General features: G+C 36.0%; 1 protein-coding gene across 2 annotated transcripts in view; it reads left to right on the forward strand.

Annotated features, from left to right (window-relative positions):
* MAP4K5 (mitogen-activated protein kinase kinase kinase kinase 5) overlaps nucleotides 1-20,610 on the forward strand; it is a 147,236-nt gene extending 126,626 nt beyond the window's left edge. Inside the window, exons 28-33 of one of the 2 annotated variants that reach the window (XR_010839564.1) lie at nucleotides 7,557-7,625; nucleotides 10,265-10,357; nucleotides 13,105-13,175; nucleotides 15,843-15,898; nucleotides 18,294-18,456; nucleotides 20,100-20,610. Coding sequence is in view for 1 of the 2 variants with exons in the window: in XM_059057085.2 (XP_058913068.1) it covers nucleotides 7,557-7,625; nucleotides 10,265-10,357; nucleotides 13,105-13,175; nucleotides 15,843-15,898; nucleotides 18,294-18,381 (377 nt within the window). In the remaining variant the exon portion in view is untranslated. Of the gene's footprint in view, nucleotides 1-7,556; nucleotides 7,626-10,264; nucleotides 10,358-13,104; nucleotides 13,176-15,842; nucleotides 15,899-18,293; nucleotides 18,800-20,099 lie in introns of those variants that run through there. The other variant, XM_059057085.2, reaches the window with a different exon arrangement.
* The last annotated feature ends 1,310 nt before the right edge of the window (nucleotides 20,611-21,920 follow it).

Below are 21,920 nucleotides of genomic sequence, written 5' to 3' on the forward strand. Positions count from 1 at the left end.
TTTGTTTTTGAATGCTAGGGGCAAACTGTTCTATCCACTTTTAACATTGTCTAGGCTAAAATTAAGGCAGACCCAAAATTACTTCCTAAGGAGAGCCAGGACTCTGAGGGTAAACATTCAAATCGCCCTAAAGCAGAGACTGCCTTTATTAGACTTTTCCATTTTCACAAATGATTGCTAATCTATCTCCCAGGTATGTTGATTGTTGAGGCCATACCTTGAGTTGGCAACAGCTGTAACAATTAAAATGAACTCCTATTCCAAGACTCTTTTAGTCGTAGTTTGATGTATTATTGCAGTATCCTTTTCTCCAAGGATGGTGCTTAGCACTTATCAGCACTCAATAAATGTTGAATAAATGCACGAACATAGCTTTACTGAGAAAAAGTTATTTTTTGGAATGTTGCCAAGGGACAACGGTTTACCAATTCTGTACATCGATTCTTCACTATATATGGACTTTGGAAGGTCCACAAAAAACCAAAATAATAATTTTGTGTTTATGCTCAGATGTGCAGTTTTTAAGGGAGAGGATCTTTGGGTTCCCAAAGAGATGTAGTTAAGAATGACTACTCTGAGATTACAATGGCAAAGGATGAGTGAGAAGTAAATAAATAGAGACAGCAAAGGTGGACAACATTTTTTGATAGTTTGAGTGGGAAGATCAATAGAAAAATGTTAGCTGAAATGCAAAGAGGAATTTTGAAGTGCAGCTTTCAGGATCTTAGTTCCCTGACCAAGTATCGAACCCTGACCCCTGGCAGTGAGAACACTGAGTCCTAACCACTGGTCCGCCCTAGAATTCCCAAGTGTGTCATGAACACAAGATATAAAGTATATTCATAAGAACTTCAAGAGGAGAAGCAAGAAGAACTACAGTCCTGCAGCCTGTGGAACAAAAACCACATTCACAGAGAGACAAGATGAAAAGGCAGAGGGCTATGTACCAGATGAAGGAACAAGATGAAACCCCAGAAAAACAACTAAATGAAGTGGAGATAGGCAATCTTCCAGAAAAAGAATTCAGAATAATGATAATGAAGATGATCCAGGATCTCGGAAAAAGAATGGAGGCAAAGATCGAGAAGATGCAAGAAATGTTTAATAAAGACCTAGAACAATTAAAGAACAAACAAACAGATGAACAATACAATAACTGAAATGAAAACTATACTAGAAAGAGTCAATAGCAGAATAACTGAGGCAGAAGAAAAGATAAGTGACCTGGAAGACAGAATGGTGGAATTCACTGCCATGGAACAGAATAAAGAAAAAAGAATGAGAGGAAGACAGCCTAAGAGACCTCTGGGACAACGTTAAACTCAACAACATTCGCATTATAGAGGTCCCAGAAGGAGAAGAGAGAGAGAAAGGACCCGAGAAAATATTTGAAGAGATTATAGTCAAAAACTTCCCTAACATGGGAAAGGAAATAGCCACCCAAGTCCAGGAACTGCAGAGAGTCCCATACAGGATAAACCCAAGGAGAAACACACTGAGACACATAGTAATCAAATTGGCAAAAATTAAAGACAAAGAAAAATTATTGAAAGCAGCAAGGGAAAAACAACAAATAACATACAAGGGAACTCCCATAAGGTTAACAGCTGATTTCTCAGAAGAAACTCTACAAGCCAGAAGGGAGTGGCATGATATACTTAAAGTGATGAAAGGGAAGAACCTACAGCCAAGATTATTCTACCCAGCAAGGATCTCATTCAGATTCGATGGAGAAATCAAAAGCTTTACAGACAAGCAAAAGCTAAGAATTCAGCACCACCAAACCAGCTCTACAACAAATGCTAAAGGAATTTCTCTAAGTGGGAAACACAAGGGAAGAAAAGGTCCTACAAAAACAAACCCAAAACAATTAAGAAAATGATCATAGGAACATACATATTGATAATTACCTTAAATGTGAATGGATTTAATGCTCCAACCAAAAGACACAGGCTTGCTGAATGGATACAAAAACAAGACGCATATATCTATATGTATACAAGAGACCCACTTCAGACCTAGGGACACATACAGACTGAAAGTGAGGGGATGGAAAAAGATATTCCATGCAAATGGAAATCAAAAGAAAGCTGGAGTAGCAATACTCATATCAGATAAAATAGACTTTAAAAATAATGTTACAAGAGACAGGGAAGGACACTACATAATGATCAAGGGATCAATCCAAGAAGAAGATATAACAATTATATATGCACCCAACATAGGAGCACCTCAATACATCAGGCAACTGCTAACAGCTATAAAAGAGGAAATCGACAGTAACACGATAATAGTGGGGGACCTTAACAGCTTACTTAACACCAGTGGACAGATCATCCAAACAGAAAGTTAATAAGGAAGCACAAGCTTTAAATGATACAATAGACCAGATAGATTTAATTGATATTTATAGGACAATCCATCCAAAAACAGCAGATTACACTTTCTTCTCAAGTGCACACGGAACATTCTCCAGCATAGATCACATCTTGGTTTGCAAATCAAGCCTCAGTAAATTTAAGAAAACTGAAATCATATCAGCCATCTTTTCTGACCACAACGCTATGATATTAGAACTGAGTTACAGGGGAACAAAATGTAAACACGAACACATGGAGGCTAAACAGTACATTACTAAATAACCAAGAGATCACTGAAGAAATCAAGGAGGAAATCAAATAATACCTAGAGACAAATGATAATGAAAATACAACAATCCAAAACCTATGGGATGCAGCAAAAGCAGCTCTTAAGAGGGAAGTTTATAGCTATACAAGCCTACCTCAAGAAACAAGAAAAATCTCAAATAAACAATCTAACCTTTCACTTAAAAGAACTAGAGAAAGAAGAACAAACAAAACCCAAAGTTAGCAGAAGGAAAGAAATCATAAAGGTCAGAGCAGAAATAAATGAAATAGAAACAAAGAAAACAATAGCAAAGATCAATAAAACTAAAAGCTGGTTCTTTGAAAAGATAAACAAAATTGATAAACCATTAGCCAGACTCATCAAGAAAAAGAGGGAGAGGACTCAAATCAATAAAATAAGAAATGAAAAAGGAGAAGTTAAAACAGACACCGCAGAAATACAAAGCATCCTAAGAGACTACTACAAGGAACTCTATGCCAACAAAATGGACAAATTCTTACAAAGGTATAACATTCCAAGACTGAACCAGGAAGAAATAGAAAATATGAACAGACCAATCACAAGTAATGAAATTGAAACTGTGATTAAAAATCTTCCAACAGGGCTTCCCTGGTGGCGCAGTGGTTGAGAGGCTGCCTGCCGATGCAGGGGACACGGGTTCATGCCTCGGTCTGGGAAGATCCCACATGCCGTGCAGCAGCTAGGCCCATGAGCCATGGCTGCTGAGCGTGCGCATCTGGAGCCTGTGCTCTGCAACAGGAGAGGCCACAACAGTGAGAGGCCTGTGTACCGCAAAAAAAAACCCCAAAAAAGTCCAGGACCAGGTGGCTTCATAGGTGAATTCCATCAAACATTTAGAGACGAGCTAACACCCATACTTCTCAAACTCTTCCAAAAAATTGCAGAGGAAGGAACACTCCCAATCTCATTTTATGAGGCCACCATCACCCTGATATCAAAACCAGACAAAAATATTACAAAAAAGAAAATTATAGACCAATATCAGTGATGAGTATAGATGCAAAAGTCCTCGACAAAATACTAGCAAACAGAATCTAGCAACACATTAAAAGGATCGTACACCATGATTAAATGGGTTTTATTCCAGTGATGCAAGGATTCTTCAATATATTCAAATCAATCAATGTGATACACCATATTAACAAATTGAAGAATAAGAACCATATGATCATCTCAATAGATGCAAAAAAAGCTTTTGACAAAATTCAACACCGATTTATTTTATTTTTTTTTTTTTCAATACCCATTTATGATTAAAAACTCTACAGAAAGTGGGCATAGAGGGAACCTACCTCAACAAAATAATGGCCATATACAACAAACCCACAGCAAACATCATTCTCAATGGTGAAAAACTGAAAGCATTTCTTCTAAGATCAGGAACAAGACAAGGATGTCCACTCTCACCACTATTATTCAACATAGTTTTGGAAGTCCTAGCCACTGCAATCAGAGAAGAAAAAGAAATAAAAGGAATAAAAATTGGAAAAGAAGTATAACTGTCACTGTTTGCAGATGACATATTATACATAGAGAATCCTAAAAATGCCACCAGAAAACTACTAGAGCTAATCAATGAATTTGGTAAAGATGCAGGATACAAAATTAATACACAGAAATCTCTTGCATTCCTATATCCTAATGATGAAAAATCTGAAAGAGAAATTAAGGAAACACTCCCATTTACTTTTGCAACAAAAAGAATAAAATACCTAGGAATAAACCTACCTAGGGAGACAAAAGACCAGTATGCAGAAAACTATAAGACACTGATGAAAGAAATTAAAGATGATACCAACAGATGGAGAGATATACCATGTTTTTGGATTGGAAGAATCAGTATTGTGAAAATGACTGTACTACCCAAAGCAATCTACAGATTCAATGCAATCCCTATCAAATTACCAATGGCATGTTTTACAGAACTAGAATAAAAAAGTCTTAAAATCTGTATGGAGACACAACAGACCCTGAATAGCCAAAGCAGTCTTGAAGGAAAAAAACGGAGCTGGAGGAATCAGACTCCCTGACTTCAGACTTTACTACAAAGCTGTAGTAATCAAGACGATATGGTACTGGCACCAAAACAGAAACATAGATCAATGGAACAAGATAGAAAACCCAGAGATAAACCCATGCACCTATGGTCAACTAATCTATGACACAGGAGGCAAGTATATACAATGGAGAAAAGACAGCCTCTTCAATAAATGGTGCTGGGAAAACTGGACAGCTACATGTAAAAGAATGAAATTAGAACACTCCCTAACACTGTACACAAAAATAAACTCAAAATGGATTCGATACCTAAATGTAAGACTCGGTACTAAAGAACTCGTTTTTTTTTTAAAGAGAGGGAACATGTTTTTATTTTGTTTTATTTATTTATTTTTATATTTATTTTTGTCTGTGTTGGGTCTTCTGTGCGAGGGCTTTCTCTAGTTGTGGCAAGTGGAGGCCACTCTTCATCGCGGTACGCGGGCCTCTCACTATCGCAGCCTCTCTTTTTGTGGAGCACAGGCTCAAGACACGCAGGCTCAGTAGTTGTGGCTTATGGGCCTAGTTGCTCTGTGGCATGTGGGATCCTCCCAGACCAGGGCTTGAACCCATGTCCCCTGCATTGGCAGGCAGCTTCTCAACCACTGTGCCACCAGGGAAGCTCACTATAAAACTCTTAGAGGAAAACATAGGAAGAACACTCTGACATAAATCCCAGCAAGATCTTTTTTGATCCACCTCCTAGAGTAATGGAAATAAAAACAAAAATAAATAAATGGGACCTAATGAAACTTCAAAGCTTTTTCAAAGCAAAGGAAACCATAAACCAGATGAAAAGACAACCCTCAGAATGGGAGAAAATATTTGCAAACGAATCAACGGACAAAGGATTAATCTCCAAAATATATAAACAGCTCATGCAGCTCAATATTGAAGAAACAAACAACCCAATCCAAAAATGGGTAGAAGACCCAAATAGACATTTCTCCAAAGAAGACAATACATATGGCCAAGAAGCACATGAAAAGTTGCCCAACATCACTAATTATTAGAGAAATGCAAATCAAAACTACAGTGAGGTATCACCTCACACCAGTTATGATGGGCATCATCAGAAAATCTACAAACGAGAAATGCTGGAGAGGGTGTGGAGAAAAGGCAACCCTCTTGCACTGTTGGTGGGAATGTAAATTCATTCAGCCAATCTGGCAAACAGTATGGAGCTTCCTTAAAAAACTAAAAATAGAATTACCATATGATCCAGCAATCCCACTACTGGGCATATACCCAGAGAAAACCATAATTCAAAAAGACACATGCACCCCAATGTTCATTGCAGCACTATTTACAATAGCCAGGTCATGGAAACAACCTAAATGCCTGTCAACAGACGAATGGCTAAAGAAGGTGTGGTACATATATACAATGGAATATTACTCAGCCATAGAAAGGAACAAAATTGAGTCATTTCTTCAGACGTGGATGGATCTAGAGACTGTCATACAGAGTGAAGTAAGTCAGAAAAACAAATACTGTATATTAACGCATGTATGTAGAACCTAGAAAAATGGTACTGATGAACCGGTTTGCAGGGCAGAAGTTGAGACACAGATGTAGAGAACAAATATTTGGACACCAAGAGTGGAAAGCTGTGGCGGGTGAGGATCGTGGTGTTATGAACTGGGTGATTGGGATTGACATGTATACACTAATGTGTATAAAATTGATGGCTAATAAGAACCTGCTATATAAAAAAATAAATACAATTAAAATTTTTTTTAAAAAGCTTCTAGAGGATTGACATATATACACTACTATATATAAAATAGATAACTAATAAGAATTACTGTATAGCACAGGGAACTCTACTCAGTACTCTTTAATGACCTATGTGGGAATAGAATCTAAGAAAGAGTGGATATATGTATATGTATAACTGATTCACTTTGCTGTAGTGCAGAAACTAACACAACATTTTAAATAAACTATAGTCCAATAAAAATTAATTTTAAAAAAAGAATGACTGCTCTAAATTATCTAAAATCTTTTCTTAGCTTCATCTAGACCATTCACACAGTCTGAGTGGCTAAAATAAATTGTTTTACCAAAAACGTTCTGCAAAAATATCATGATTTCTATTAGCAGATGTTAAGAGAAGTATCCCTGTGAATATCAGCAAAGTGATGAAAGTTGCTTCCTGCAAAGATGTTGTTGACAGTATTGTTCATTATGCTACCCTGGTGTCCTTTTAATACAGGAACTCCTTCCTATGTGCGTGCGCGCGCGCGCGCACACACACACACACACACACACACACACACACACACACACACACACACACACACACACACACACACACACACACACACACACACACACACACACACCATCCTCCCCCCATACCAGGAAAATTTCTCTCTAATAGCTTCGTTAATCCTTTTGCTTTTTCTGAATTACTGACTTATTTTTATCTCAGGGACACTTTGATGCACCTAACTTATCTTGTTTTCATCTTCCCTTTGGCTACTGTAAAGTGCAAAGCAAAATCTAGTCACTGTATAGCATGCATCTTACTTTCTTCCCCATATTTACTGTTTGCTTCATTTTATTTTTGTAACTCATCTTTCTAGAACTAGCAGAGGTATTAACTAAGTGTAATATTTGTAATATTGAGCCTTTCTCAGCTCAGTTAGCCTTGCATAGGACTTTGTTCTTTTAAATTGACTTACATATAGTTTTTGACAAGACAATTACAAAGTATAATTTCTGTGTTTATTTCAAAAACTAGCTTAAAATCACAGCAAAAAATCAGAATTTGTGTTTCTTTTCTAAGTTCTAGTTTCTAAAGCATGTTATATAACTGTAACCTTGTTTTTTTCCCCCCCAAGGCAGCCAACAGTTAGATTCCATTCATGTAACACAGTTGGAGAGAGATACTGTTTTAGTATGTTTAGACAGTAAGTATTATTTTAAAGTTTATTCTAAGTATACTACTTGATATAATATACCTTTTCATGGAATTGATTCTAATAGAATCAGTAAAGTAGATTTGCAGTTTTCCACCTTAAGTGGCATTGTTTTATTGATGAAAAACCTAAATTGGCTACAGGTACAGTAACTAATTGATCTGTTTGTCAGACTGTCCTCTGTGACCTTTTTCTTTTTTCTGTTTGGCCTACTTGGGAACATTATACAGTCAGCCCTCTGTATCTGTAGGTTCCACATCCTCTATTGAGCCAACCATGGATTGAAAATATTTAGAAAAAAAAATTCCAGGAAGCTCAAAAAAGCAATCCTGAAGTTGCAAGTGCCTGGCAACTATATAGCTTTTGTGTTGTATTAGGTATTATAAGTAATCTAGGATCTATTGTATAGCACAGGGAACTATACTCAATATTATGTAATAACCTATAAGGGAAAATAATCTGAAAAAGACTATATTTACATATATACACACACACATATGTATAACTGAATTGCTGTGCTATACACCTGAAACTTATACAATATTGTAAATCAACTATATTTCAATAAAAATATTTTTAAAAATTAAAGTCTATGGGATGTTGTATATAGGTTATATGCAAACACTAGGCCATTTCATATAAGGCACTTGAGCATCCATGGACTTTGGTCTCCATGAGGGGTACTGGAACGAATTCCCTGTGGATACTGAGGGACAACTGTATTAGAACAGTTTGCCATAACCTTGGGGTAAAATTCTGTATAAAATTATTCTGTATAAAATTCTGTATAATTCATTGTAATTAATGAAAAAATAGAAGGTTATACTAATTTGGTCACTTGTCATATAACATGAACTTTTGGAATCATGTCAGTGTGATATTCTAATGCACAAATAGATTTGACACCTTTACCTGCTAGTTTTGATTCTTTTGATGCAGCGAGAGATGTTATTGATAGTTGTGTGTTGTACTGTATATGCAGTGGAAGAGACAGAACTTTAACAGGTGCTTTCAATTTTGCAAACAAAACACTGATTCTTAAAATCCCCCTTACTTTAATGCAATGAATCCTGCAAGTGAAATTCACCCAGGCTTGGCATTATATTTTGAAATTTGGCAATATTTGCTGTGGTTTGATTCATTCCAATATTTTAAAATTACTAGACCTGCCCATAGATGTTTAGGGTTATTTTTTAAATTGTTCCACTACTTAATTTACCTGTATTTTTGTCTTAATTTCTATTCTCTAAAGTGTTCCCTAGTGGATTTACCTTATAGAATCATAAAGATCATCTAATATTATAGATAAGTAAACCAAACCCCAGAGTGTTTCATTTGCCCATTATCCCTTAAGTACTTTTGATTTCTCTGAATACTGATAAGATTGGCATGTGGGCTTCCCTTGTGGCGCAGTGGTTGAGAGTCCGCCTGCCAATGCAGGGGACACGGGTTCGTGCCCTGGTCCGGGAAGATCCCACATGCGGTGGAGCGGCTAGGCCCGTGAGCCATGGCCGCTGAGCCTGGGCGTCTGGAGCCTGTGCTCCGCAAAGGGAGAGGCCACAGCGGTGAGAGGCCCGTGTACTGCAAAAAAAAAAAAAAAAAAAAAAAGAAAAGATTGGCATGTTGTTTGGTTACTCTTAAGTGAATTTGATAAATTCTTTTTTACCCAAACAAGTAGAAGGCTCAGTACTAATTAATGACATAAACATGATAAGAATTTAATTGTAGTAGTGTTGAACCTTTAAAATTAAATGCTTAAATACCTTCTGAGTCAAACAAGGAAAATAAATTGTACTTAGTTTTCATTTTGTTGATTTATGTATTTTTTTTTTAAGTTTTTTAAACCTTTGATTAACTAGGACTTCCATTTCCCAGCTATTCATGGTAAATGGAAAGTTGACTTTCTTCAGTTGTTCTTTCTTTTCTTAGGGGGAGCGCAGTGTAACACTTTGAAAATTGTTTGTCAACTCTATGGTATAAATCAGTTTTACTAAGCAGCAATGGAGATAGGTGTGTAATCACGATAGGTGTGTAATCATAAATAATGGTAGACAGATGAGAAAGTAATGCAGAGAGAAGATATCTTCCAAGTCAGAGCTAAGATGGTTAAATTAAAAAACAAATGGACAAAAGGGAAATAGAAATATTCACATATACTGTCTATCCCAGAGTTTACTTATAAAGAAATTCTGACTTTTGAGAGTACTATTTTTTCCTCCCTTGTACTTCTGTAGAATATTAGTTACATACTAAAGTTAAGAATTACTGCAAATATTACTTATCATATGTTATGTAATTTGTAAGGGGGAAAAAACCAACTCTTATTGCTGAATATTTAGGCACCAAGTTAACCACTGTTAAAGAAACACTTCACTTTTTAAAAAAAGAGAACGTTAAGTGTTCAATATAAACTATGAAAAAAATACTGGTGGAATTGCCATTTACAACGGAGGCCTCACTCTTATAGAACATATCAGTGACAATTTTCCACTGGGTATACTTGAATCAAGAGAAATAATTGAACTTTATTAAGAATATTGTTATATATCCATGTTAAATCCACTTATCAGGTTACATTTATTTTAGCAAATCTGTATTTCCAGTCTTGACTTGTTTTTTCTTTTTTTAAGAATTTGTAAAAATTGTAAATCTACAAGGAAAACTAAAATCAAGTAAGAAACTGGCCTCTGAGCTAAGTTTTGATTTTCGCATTGAATCTGTAGGTAAGTCTTCTGTTTTTAATAATGCATTTAGAGTACTTGGTTTTTTGTTCATTCTGTACTTAGGGTTATCTAGACCAGCACTGTCTCATAGAAGTTTCTTTGATATAGAAATGTTCTCTGTGTTCTTAAATACAGTAGTCATTAACCACACTTGTTAAGTACTTGAAACATGGCTAATGCTACATTTTAATTTTTAAAATATTAATTAATTTAAATTTTGACGTAAATAGCCACACAGGGCTAGTTACTATAATATTAGACAGTGCAGGTCTGGACCGTAATAAATCTTTTATTGTCGTTTCTTGAATATTTAAAATATGAAATCATTTCTTCTATTCATTGTTCCCTTTGCTGCATCAAGTGAATTATACTTCTTCCAATTCTTTCCAAATCATGAAGGTATTTGTGTGATGTGATTAACAATGTTAGATACGCTAGAATTCTTTGCCGTGTAAGATTCTGGTTGGTGTGTGTTGATGGTTTTTGCTTTTAGGTCTATTTAAATATAAATAGTTACCCACAGAATCTGGAAAATACTATGCCATTTGAATTTGCTTCCTTGTCAATGAGTGTTTTACTCTGTAATATCATTGGTTTTATGATAAAAATTATTATTGTTTGCATCCTCACTGATTATATGTCAGTAAGTATTTTCCTCAAGGGTGATAGAACTTATGAAAAAATACCATGGGTGGAAACATTCTGAATGATTCATGATATGGTTCTACTTTAAGTCAAAAACAAAATTGGTGATTTTTATTTGGGCTGTAAAAAATGTATGTATTTTATAATTAAATGTATATACTTTAAAAAATGTGTTTCTCACTGTTTAGAAAGTTTTCTGTTGATTTTTTAAAAATTTAATGGTTTCTCAAGTGGAGTTTTGCCCTATTGCAAAGTACATTCATCTTTCTGGGTAACCATCTTACATAGAAATAATTTGCTTATGATTGGAAATTTTATTCAAGCAGAAAACCTAAACTTCCTGTAGATGCCATGACAAAAGGAATTTTGGAAATATTTTCTTCTTTTACTCCTTTGTATGCTGGCTATTGCATGCCAGTTTCTAAGATTTAATATTTTCAATAGAGATTCCAATATACAGATCTTTAGGTCCTCTTAATTTTAACTGAAATACACTAGTACCTCAACTTTTTCATATATGCCAAATTTTTTAGGATATTTTCGTTATACAAAAGTTTGTTCCTCCTAGGCTACCATCTCTTCTTTCCAGTGAACTTTGGAATAATTTCAAGGATCCTCCTGGGTAAAAAGAGTCCCTTTAAGTCACCGTTTAAAAACAAAGCCAGTACTACCTGTTTTTTTATTTCATGGCTAGTGAAGCTTGTATGATTTGTTATTGTAGAATACTTTTATGTTTATTGAGCTAAATTATGTTTCCAGAACATTCTTAAATTAACTTTTTAAAGAGTCAATATTCTAGTAAGAAATATAATAAATTTCAATCACTTTCTCCCATCATCTTTACTGGTATAGGGCATATGGCTAACTCTCCAACAATCAAATTGGTTTTCTCCTTCTCTCACTGTTCTTTAATGACTCTGGCCTCTGGCCAGGAAGGACCCAGAGGCCCTGCTGCCTCCCCCCACCCCAAAATTGGGGGCCCTGCCACTGTTTCTAAACCACTGAGTGACCCCATATGTGTGCTTCAGTGGGCCCAGCACAGGCAGGACACAGAAATGGACAAGGCACAGTGAGAACAGGTTTTCCTCCAAGACCCTCAGGCCACCCCAGGGGATCATGGGAGATGGGTGGGCAGCAAGAGGGGATATGGCATGTCATGAGGTGGCCACACTTTGGGGTCATGGTCGTTCCTGATTCCAAAGCCATCAAGAAGTTGAGCAAGCTTGGCTCAAATCTGTGACCACCCTTGTGAACAATGGGACCTGCAAGACCAAGGCAAAGGCCCTTTGGGCTTTGGAGGCCTGATGGGGTTGGGTAGCAACAGTGAGTACTATAACTGAGAGCCTCTAGCCCCTCCAAATAAGAATTGGTTCACAGATCAAAAATATTCAGTGTGTGGTTAAATTTTAAATTACAGGACAAGTGTATTTTAAAAAATTAATTTTATAATAGGGAATATGTGAACAGAAATAAAAGATGCTTCCTTAATAGCTACTTCTAAATATATCACATTATTTAAATAACCATGTTTTTTAATCCAAAAAAACAGTTGTTTTTATTATTTACCAAAGACAAAAGATAGTATATGAAAGAAAAATTAATATGCTGATGTCCAGCTCATCAAAAGTTAGCCCTTTTTTTTTTTTTTTTTTTTTTTTCGGTACACGGGTCTCTCATTGTTGTGGCCTCTCCCGCTGCGGAGCACAGGCTCCGGACGCACAGGCTCAGCGGCCATGGCTCACGGGCCCAGCCGCTCCGCAGCATGTGGGATCCTCCCGGACCGGGGCACGAACCCGTATCCCCTGCATCATCAGGCGGACTCTCAACCACTGCGCCACCAGGGAAGCCCAAGTTAGCCCATTTTTAAATAAATGCCTGTTATAATGTATCTTTCAAAATTTCCATGACCCTGCCTCAATAAATTATTTGAGCTTTGTCATGACTTAGCGACAAAAATGTTGGGAACTAATGGTCTAGACAGTGGAATTTTGCACCAAGCACTTGAATAGCCTTACATTATCATTTATTAAAGACAGTTAAGGCACATAGTAGTGCATTATACATTTTCCTTATTTTAGTCCCGTTCTCCCTTATCTTTTTAGTATGCCTTCAAGACAGTGTGTTGGCTTTCTGGAAACATGGAATGCAGGGTAAAAGCTTCAAATCAGATGAGGTAAGATTTCTCTAATTACCTCCAGTGATTCCCATTAAAGATTTTAAATGTTGAAACATTCGTTTTATGTATTTTCTTTCTGAACCCACGTTGCTATGTTTAATGCCTTTAATGCCAGTAGAACAAAACTGCCAGTATTTTCCCTTCAAATAATGTTCAGTTTTGTATTTATTGTATTCTCAGTGGCCATAAGGAATTGTCAAATATGAGTTTACACAATTTCAGTCCTCTTATTTGTAATTTATAAATATGGTTGCTAAACTTACTAAACTTTTCTAAAGGTAATAAGTCTTTTCCATAATCTATAAATGTGCAGCTTCTTTTTTTAAAAATAAATTTATTTTATTTATTTTTATTTTTATTTTTGGCTACGTTGGGTCTTCGTTGCTACACACGGGCTTTTCTCTGGTTGCAGCGAACGGGAGCTATTCTTCATTGTGGTGCGCAGGCTTCTCATTGTGGTGGCTTCTCTTGTTGGGACCACAGGCTCTAGGTGCTTGGGCTTCAGTAGTTGTGGCTCATGGGCTTAGTTGCTCTGCGGCATGTGGGATCTTCCCGGACCAGGGCTAACCCGTGTCCCCTGCATTGGCAGGTGGATTCTTAACCACTGTACCACCAGGGAAGCCCCTGCAGCTTCTTTTTTAATGTTATATTTAAAATTCTAAAGTAATATGTATTGGATCACAGGACTAAGGAAAATCTAAGAAAATTAATTCATTTACTAAATATTTTTTGAGTATCAAATACATTTAGGACACTATTATTATAGCACTGAAGACATAATGAAGCATAATTATAAATAATATCAAACCCTTATGATGTCTATCTTCCACGCACTTTACAAATACTAGCTTATTGAAGGCTAATATAGTGGGGTTTAGGTACAATTCACAGTAAAGTTATGTACTATTCATATTCCCGATTTTACAGGTACAGAGTGGTTAACTAACTTACCCAGAGTTACAGAACTAGTTAAGTGACAGAGCCTGGATGTGAAGGGTCTCCAAAAATCACTTCTACTGAGATAATAGGGATACAGTTCATGTAGGAGGTGGGACTTGGGCTCCCAGCTTGAGAGGTGAATCCTAACAGTTAAGAGAATACTAACAGAGACATTTCCCTTTGTGTGAGTACCTGTGTAATTCTTGCACACCAGGGCCTCACAAATTTATGGACTTATTTTGAAGCTTAAAATCTTATATTTGAATTACCTTTACACTGTTATTTAGATATAACTATTTCCACCTCTTATATGAATGCAGAAATAGAATGCTTCCAAGTAAAAATGATGTAAATCAGTGGAATTAGAATGCTTCCAAGAGAAAATGACATAAATCAGCTTGTCTTTGAAAGCATCCGTTTAGTTACTGACCCATGTCACTAAATGTCACCAGGCCCCTGCATTTAATGAAGCCTACAGTTCTACTTACTGCCATAACATTAATTGTCCTTAGATGCTGTTTTCACTGTCACTCCTTTGGTTAGAAATCTGTAGAAGTTACTTGTTGTTTACCATATCAAACGTGACTTCTACCTCCTGTTTTTAAGTCACCTTGCTTACCTTTTTCTTTCTGGTTTTGTTCTCATCCTTCAATTTGGGCCTAGCTATAATGTTCATAATGCAATATTCAGCCATTCTAGTCCACAATGATTGGAACATTTCTGAACTTAATACTCTGAAAATCAGCTGCATTTAGTATAGCACCAGATTTATTTTCTGATTCAAGTTTATTAATTCCATCTTCTCAGCTAGACTGCAAACTCATTGATAGCAGAGTATTTTTATACTTATTTTATATCTGCACTGTCAGAATTTGGATTCCTCCAAAAGCTGACCCTAAAACAAGGACTCAGGTCCTTGTTTATTTGGGAGTAGATCCCAGAAAACAGTGACAGAGTAAGGAATGTAAGATGGAGAGGGACAAAAAGCCAACAAAGAGCACATTAATAAACTGGTTCTCACTATGGGCAACGAGGGCTTAATCCCATAGGGACTACTGAAGAACAGTGTGGAGGACACCTCAGAATTGGCTCATCAGAAGGTGGGGAGGCGGGTGCATTTATACACCAACTGCTGTCCCTGGTAGTTAAGGGTTTCCCCCAGAGGTGTCAACTCCCCACACTTTGGAATGGTACCTGTGCACGACTGAGTACCTTCTTTCTTTAGTTTTGGAGAAGACAGAGCAGAGGAATACCCCTGATACACAGAGGTAAGACACTGGTGCATGGGAGTGTCTACCGCAGCTCTGCTGAAATCAGGTGGGCTGAGGGGTGCCACCTCAAGCATCTGCCCTATGACATAAAGGAAGGAGTAGGGGGTGTGCAGTCCAGCAAACCTGTACTCAGATCTTGGGTCTACTAGTTATATGACCTAAAAGTAAGTTACTTAACCTCACTTAGTCTTAGTTTTCTCTTTAATAATATGGGAATGATAATACATATCAAAAAGTTCTAAGGAAAGTGCTTGACCCATACAGATGTTCCATAAATGTTGATTTGTTTCTACCAATAAGCAGTCAAAATAAACCTTACTGAAATCTATTTAATTTGAGGAATTGAGTCTATCAAAAATTATCATTCTTTTTAATACTTACTCTATCTAAATGATTTTTAAATTATAATTTAAATAATATGGGGACTAAAAATATGGGGTATTTTCTTTCATAGGTTACCCAGGAGATTTCAGATGAAACAAGAGTTTTCCGCTTATTAGGATCAGACAGGTAATAGTTTGGTTGTTTTATACCAAAGGAGTTCAACGATTGTATTTTTAATTATACTGTCAACCTCTGACTGTGTTTCAAACAGAACTTCTTTTTCAATATACTTATATTGTTTCAATATATTTATTTATATTCAATAGAAGTAACATTGGTTTATAACATTTATATAAATTTCATGTATACAATGTTATATTTCTAGTTCTATATATCCTACAGTGTGCTCACCACCAAAAGTTTAGTTTCCTTTCATCACCACACAATTAACCCCCTTTACCCATTTCACTCTCCCTCCGCCCCTACCTCTTCCCCCTGGTAGCCACTCTGTATCTATGTGTTTGTTTTTGTTTGGTTTGTTCATTTATTTATTTTTATGTATGTTAAACAAAACTCTTAGAGGCTTCAGAATCTTAGAGAAATTTCCCTGTATCTTTATTGAGAGAGAGAGAAAAATATTTTAATTAGTCAGTTAAGCAAGCTTTTGTCAGTGTGAGGATCATGATTCTAGAAACAGTTATATTCAGCCAAGACAAAATGTGTTAAATAGGTGTTTATGTCCCTAGTACCATGATATATTTCAGGCTCCTTTGTTTTCATCATTTCTTCCTAGCATGTTAACTTCTATTAACTGTTACTGTATATATCCAACAGAATGTGCACCTCCTGACATTTACTTTTATATCACAAGATATTTGAGTCTCTGAGGTTATTCTAAATTAGAAGGAATTATGTGGTCTCTGTGATCAAAGTGAAATATAAGTTCCAAAACTATGCCATCTCATGAAAAAAGAATTATAGCTTTTGTTCTTCAAAGTCTATGTTATCTACCTCTACGATGAATAAAATACCTATCCCTTCCTATTTTCCAAAAGTTGTTACTGCGGCAAAACTGTCTAGAGTGGTATACATTTGTCCTGAGGCAAGGATTGAGAACCTCTGATCTTCACATTCAGTCTAGTCACAAAACCATTGCTTAGATATTACACACTTAAGGAAGGCGGGGAGAATTGGAGTTATGACTCCATAAAAAATTTGTAAAGAGACTTTTGTAAAGAGAAAAAGGATTTTTGGAAAATGGCAACTACCCATTGCCGTTGAAAAGGCAAGCCTAGAGAGCATGGCAACCTAGTAACTAGTCCTGCATAAAAGAGAATTGGAGGACCACCTGGTAAATGACTGTAGAATGGGAGGCCCTTTGCTTCTCCAGGAAGGGCTGACAGAAGAATTGTAGATGATTCAGTGATCCTGGCACAAATTGCACTCTGGTGAAACATAGTATGAGAGATTTCTGCTTGATAGAGGGTAGGCATCAGAAGCCATTTCTCTTAGTTACTTGTTTCCTTCCAACTCCTTCCCCCAGAATTTTCTCTTTCATCTGTCCCTTCTTTGTTTGTATTGTTTCTCCATTCTCTGTCACTATTGCCCTAAAAAACTACTCTTTTCAGACCATTGCCTTGTTCTGATTATCTTCTTACTTGGGCATCTCCTTGATTTTAAGACATATATCTTAACCAAGGCTTTTGTTTTGTCTTAATTTTTAAAGTGATTTGTTAAATTGTATTGTTTAAATATAGGTATTAATGTCTAGGAGGAAAGAAAACTATGTCAGAATATTAATAATGGTAAACTCTGGGCAGTTGAATTATAGGTAATTTTATTTTCCCCTTCTACTTTTCTTTAATGCATACTTTAAGTATAACTTTTTTGTTGTTTTCATTTCAAAAGTAATAATATGCTAGTTGTAGGAAATTCATACACTAGAAAAATATAAATTATATGCAACTCCCCCCCCTCCCATTTCCCCTTCTAGACTCTTTTCTCTGCATAGGCATATTGTTTTTTATTTTGTTCTCAAACCTGTCTTCCCACAGTGTAGATCCTATGATATGACACTTGATTGGTTTTTCTTCCTATTGGTCCTTTCATTGAACTCTTACCCTGCCTTTGTTCCAGGGACAAGGGAGATGGCCCCATTTCATACTTTTTAAAACTATTTATTTGCAAATATCTAGAAGAACAGTGTGAGTGGGTGCCTCTTAAAATCCTGTTTTATTCTCTCAGCCCTTCTTCCATCCCCTTCTTGTTCATGTATATTCTAAAGCTTTATTATACCTTTTATTGGCATATATGAGTAAGCAAATTTGTTTTTAGTTGGAATAAGATGAGACTATCCTGAAATGTTTTTAATATTTTATATTCATAAATTCATCAATTCTTATTCAGTTTTGTTTTTAAGTTATAAAATGTAAAGCTGAATTTGTGCATCTATTAATGTGATCTCTGTGTAATCTTGTATGAATGTGAACAATGATATTCTTTCCTGGTTTGATGTTAGTATTTGAAGATGAAATCTCTGTTTCTACTCTTTAACAAAACTTTTGGTTTGATTTAATTGCAGGGTTGTTGTTTTGGAAAGTAGGCCAACAGAAAATCCTACTGCACACAGCAATCTTTACATCTTGGCTGGACATGAAAATAGTTACTAAGCAACAGAAATTGGTCTCAAATGACAGGAAAATGAATACACTCCATTGAAAGCAAAAATATCTTAAGGAAATTCGGTACAAACTACACTATGATTTGCTTTGTTATGGGTTATATCTCAAATGATCTGTACTTTAAGGTAGAATTCAATATTTTCTGTAGCTGGAAACAGCTATTCTATCTCTTGCCACTATGTGGTGGTTTTATCAAGTTTGCTTAATAAAAGCTATGAGACAAATAGTTCTCTAGTTCCAGGAAACACAGTCTTTTTTAAAAAAATGTTTGTAACAAGGATGCCATGATATTTTTAGATAACAACTCGTGATTATCTTCAGAGAGATAAATTTAGTGACAGTTTTCTCATTTTATACCATGTTTTATTCCTTCCTAATGAACATAATTTGATAAAGAAATTATCAGGTAAGACTTTCACTTTTACATTGGCCATTCTGTATGTTTTTGTAAAATAGAATATTTAATCCTTATTTATTAATCTCTTGCTGGAGTGGTGTAATGTATCTAACTTTTAGCAAAGGAAGGTTGCAGAGCAGCTTAAATTTTTTTATAATATATAAAAATTTTGTTTACCTTTTAAGACTAGTACTTTGAGGGTTTAAAGGCTGTGTTTGGAGGTTCAATACATACATGCAATATTATTTAACACAAGTATTTTGTAATATAATATCATCCAGAATTGCCTTAAAAGAGAATTTTGTGTTTTCAACTACATATAATTGTAAGGGGTCATACAGAAGATAATGATGATGGTTGAAATATTGTTAGAAAGAGTGTGTATTTCTAGATGTGACTACCGTGTGTATGTATTCTTGACAAGCAGTATAATATACCTGTGATTTTTTTTTACATTAGGGATAATGCATAAGAAATTAATCTTCATATATATTATCATCCCTAATGTAGGGGGGAAAAGTGTTTAACTGCCTGTGATATGTATTTTACTTATATTATACCAGAGGGGAAACTGTAAAGCAACTACATGTGTATTCTTGGGTTTTTCACATATATAGATCTTCATTTTGAGTAGGTTTTAAAAAAAAAAATCTTTAAATGAAATTTAATTCCTGATGGGATAGTATAAATAAGTATTATAAAAATCAGTATTCTAAAGATAAGTAAGGATTGGGCCATTCTTGAGTTTTCTTCCTTTCTGCTATTGTTAGTATTCAAAATGAAAGCATCACACTGGTACCTATTGTCTTAATGCATTTAACAGTTATTGTTGAGATGATGAACAAGGGGGTGGCAAGAGCAGACTATAGATTCATTTTCAGCAGTTCCTTTAGAGGAAGACAGTGTAACTATCTCATTTGGTCTTTAGCAGTCCTGTATAGTAGGTATTATCATCATCTCCTTTTTTTAGATGAGGAGATAATGGGTTAGCAAGGTTAAGAGACTTAACCCAATTCACACAGCAAGTTAGTGGTTGAGGCAGACCATGAGTCTTGTGACTCTGTTCTTTTCACTATGCAATATGCAAACAATAAAATATTATGCAAATGAGATATATAAAGTATTGTCCTTTAAAAATGCTATGATTTCAGTAAGTGTGTTGCTGTTTATTTTGGGTATGTTAAATGGGGCCTCTGGACTGAAGGACACTGGATACAATAGATGGCAGGGGACCATACTCAAAACAGGAAACATTTACATTCTGGATACAAAGACCAATATCCTTCTCCTCCTCTCTGAATCCTGGCAGCCAGATCTTCACATCCTAATACTGAAGAGTCTTCTCTGCTCCATCTGGTCAGTGCAAGTGGAAAGACCTAAAAAGATCCTGACATCAGAAGTGTCCTGGCTAAACTGCCCAGCTGGATAACTCTACAGTGAAAATCGTAATGTGCCCACCACCCCATGCATGCATCCAGAGCTTGCAGTTAGTCTTTTAGTCCTATGCTATTAAAAATTATTAAACAGGGACTTCCCTGGTGATCCAGTGGGTAATACTCCACGCTCCCAATGCAGGGGGCCTAGGTTCTATTCCTGGTTGGGGAACTAGATCCCGCATGCATGCCACAACTAAGAAGCCCGCATACCACAATGAATATCCCACATGCCACAACTAAGACCCAGTGCAGCCAAAATAAATATTTTAAAATAATAATAAAAATAATTAAACAACCAAGAGTTATGAAACATCTTTGGAAAGCTTCTTATAGGAAAGAGAGAAAACAATAGGGGGAAAAGCACCTAACGGAAACAGACTATGGAGAATGAAGAAAAAGTCAAAACAAAAAGTATCTTTGCAAAGATATTGCAACTATGAATCAGGAGTAGGATACTAAAAAAGGAGCTTTCGAAAAAACAGAGCTATTAGAAAAAATATAGCATAGCTGAATAATTCAATAGATGATTTAGAATATAAAGTTGAAGAAATTTCTCAGAAAATAAAAAGAAATGAAAGTATTGGAGAAAAAAATTAAGAAAATTAACAGGCCAGGAGGCCCAATATCCGATCTCCCAGAGTTCCAAAAAGAACAGAGAAAATAGGGCATCAGTAGAGTATTTCAAGAAATATTCTCAGTACTAAAGAACTTCAGATTTTAGATTGAAAGAACACAGTGGATGAAAAAAATCTATTATGAAATTTCAGGCATGTCAGGGTCAAAGAGAAGATCTATTATGTTTCTGAAGAAAAGGGGCAGGTCAAATACCAAGGAATAAGAATTGGAATAACTTCAAATTTCAACAGAAGCAATGCCTTCAAAAATTCTGAAAGAAATTTCCAACCTAAAATTCTGGATTCAAATAAACTATTAATTGAACCTAAGGTTATAATGAAGACAGTTTTATTTGTACAAGGTCTCACAGACTTTACCTTTCATATAGTCTTTCTCAAGAAGCTACCAGAGGATGTGCTTCATAAAAATAAGGTCATAAACCAAGCAATATGAAGACATAGGTGCAAAGACTGGGATTCAGCATAGGAGAAAGATGAAGGAACGCCCCAGATGATGATATATCCAAGGATGACACCACACCAGACATACAGAACATAGTGAAGCATATCAGAAGCTCCCAGAGAGGCTTTTTCAGAAAGATTAAATAATAAACTACCTGATGCATCTCCCAGATCCCAAAAAATCAGAGTGAGGGACTTCTGATACTGAAATGGAGAAGGAGGAAAGGTCAATGTAAAGGTATATTATTGAGGTCATTGCTGTGTAGACAATGGCAGCTTGATCCACCAGATCTTCTGTGAAGCTCTGTGATAGTTCCCACAATTGTCTCCTGAAAGACAAGTGGCTGGACCATTTATCTTAACAGGCTCCTCACTAGGTGAGTTGCTGCCGGGACATTACCTCCTGAAGTACCAAGTTGCAGCTTGTACTTGGGCCATGTGGGCTCCTTCAGTGTCAGAGAATGCCCTGAGGCAGAAAGCTGGAAGAGTAGGAGATATATCTGAGCTCTCCCTCTGTGGCTGAAGTCAGAAATGGGTGCAGGGGGCTTCCCTGGTGGCACAGTCATTGAGAGTCCGCCTGCCAATACAGGGGACACGGGTTCGTGCCACGGTCTGGGA

Source organism: Kogia breviceps, chromosome 3, assembly GCF_026419965.1.
Source record: "Kogia breviceps isolate mKogBre1 chromosome 3, mKogBre1 haplotype 1, whole genome shotgun sequence".
NCBI lineage: Eukaryota > Metazoa > Chordata > Mammalia > Artiodactyla > Physeteridae > Kogia > Kogia breviceps.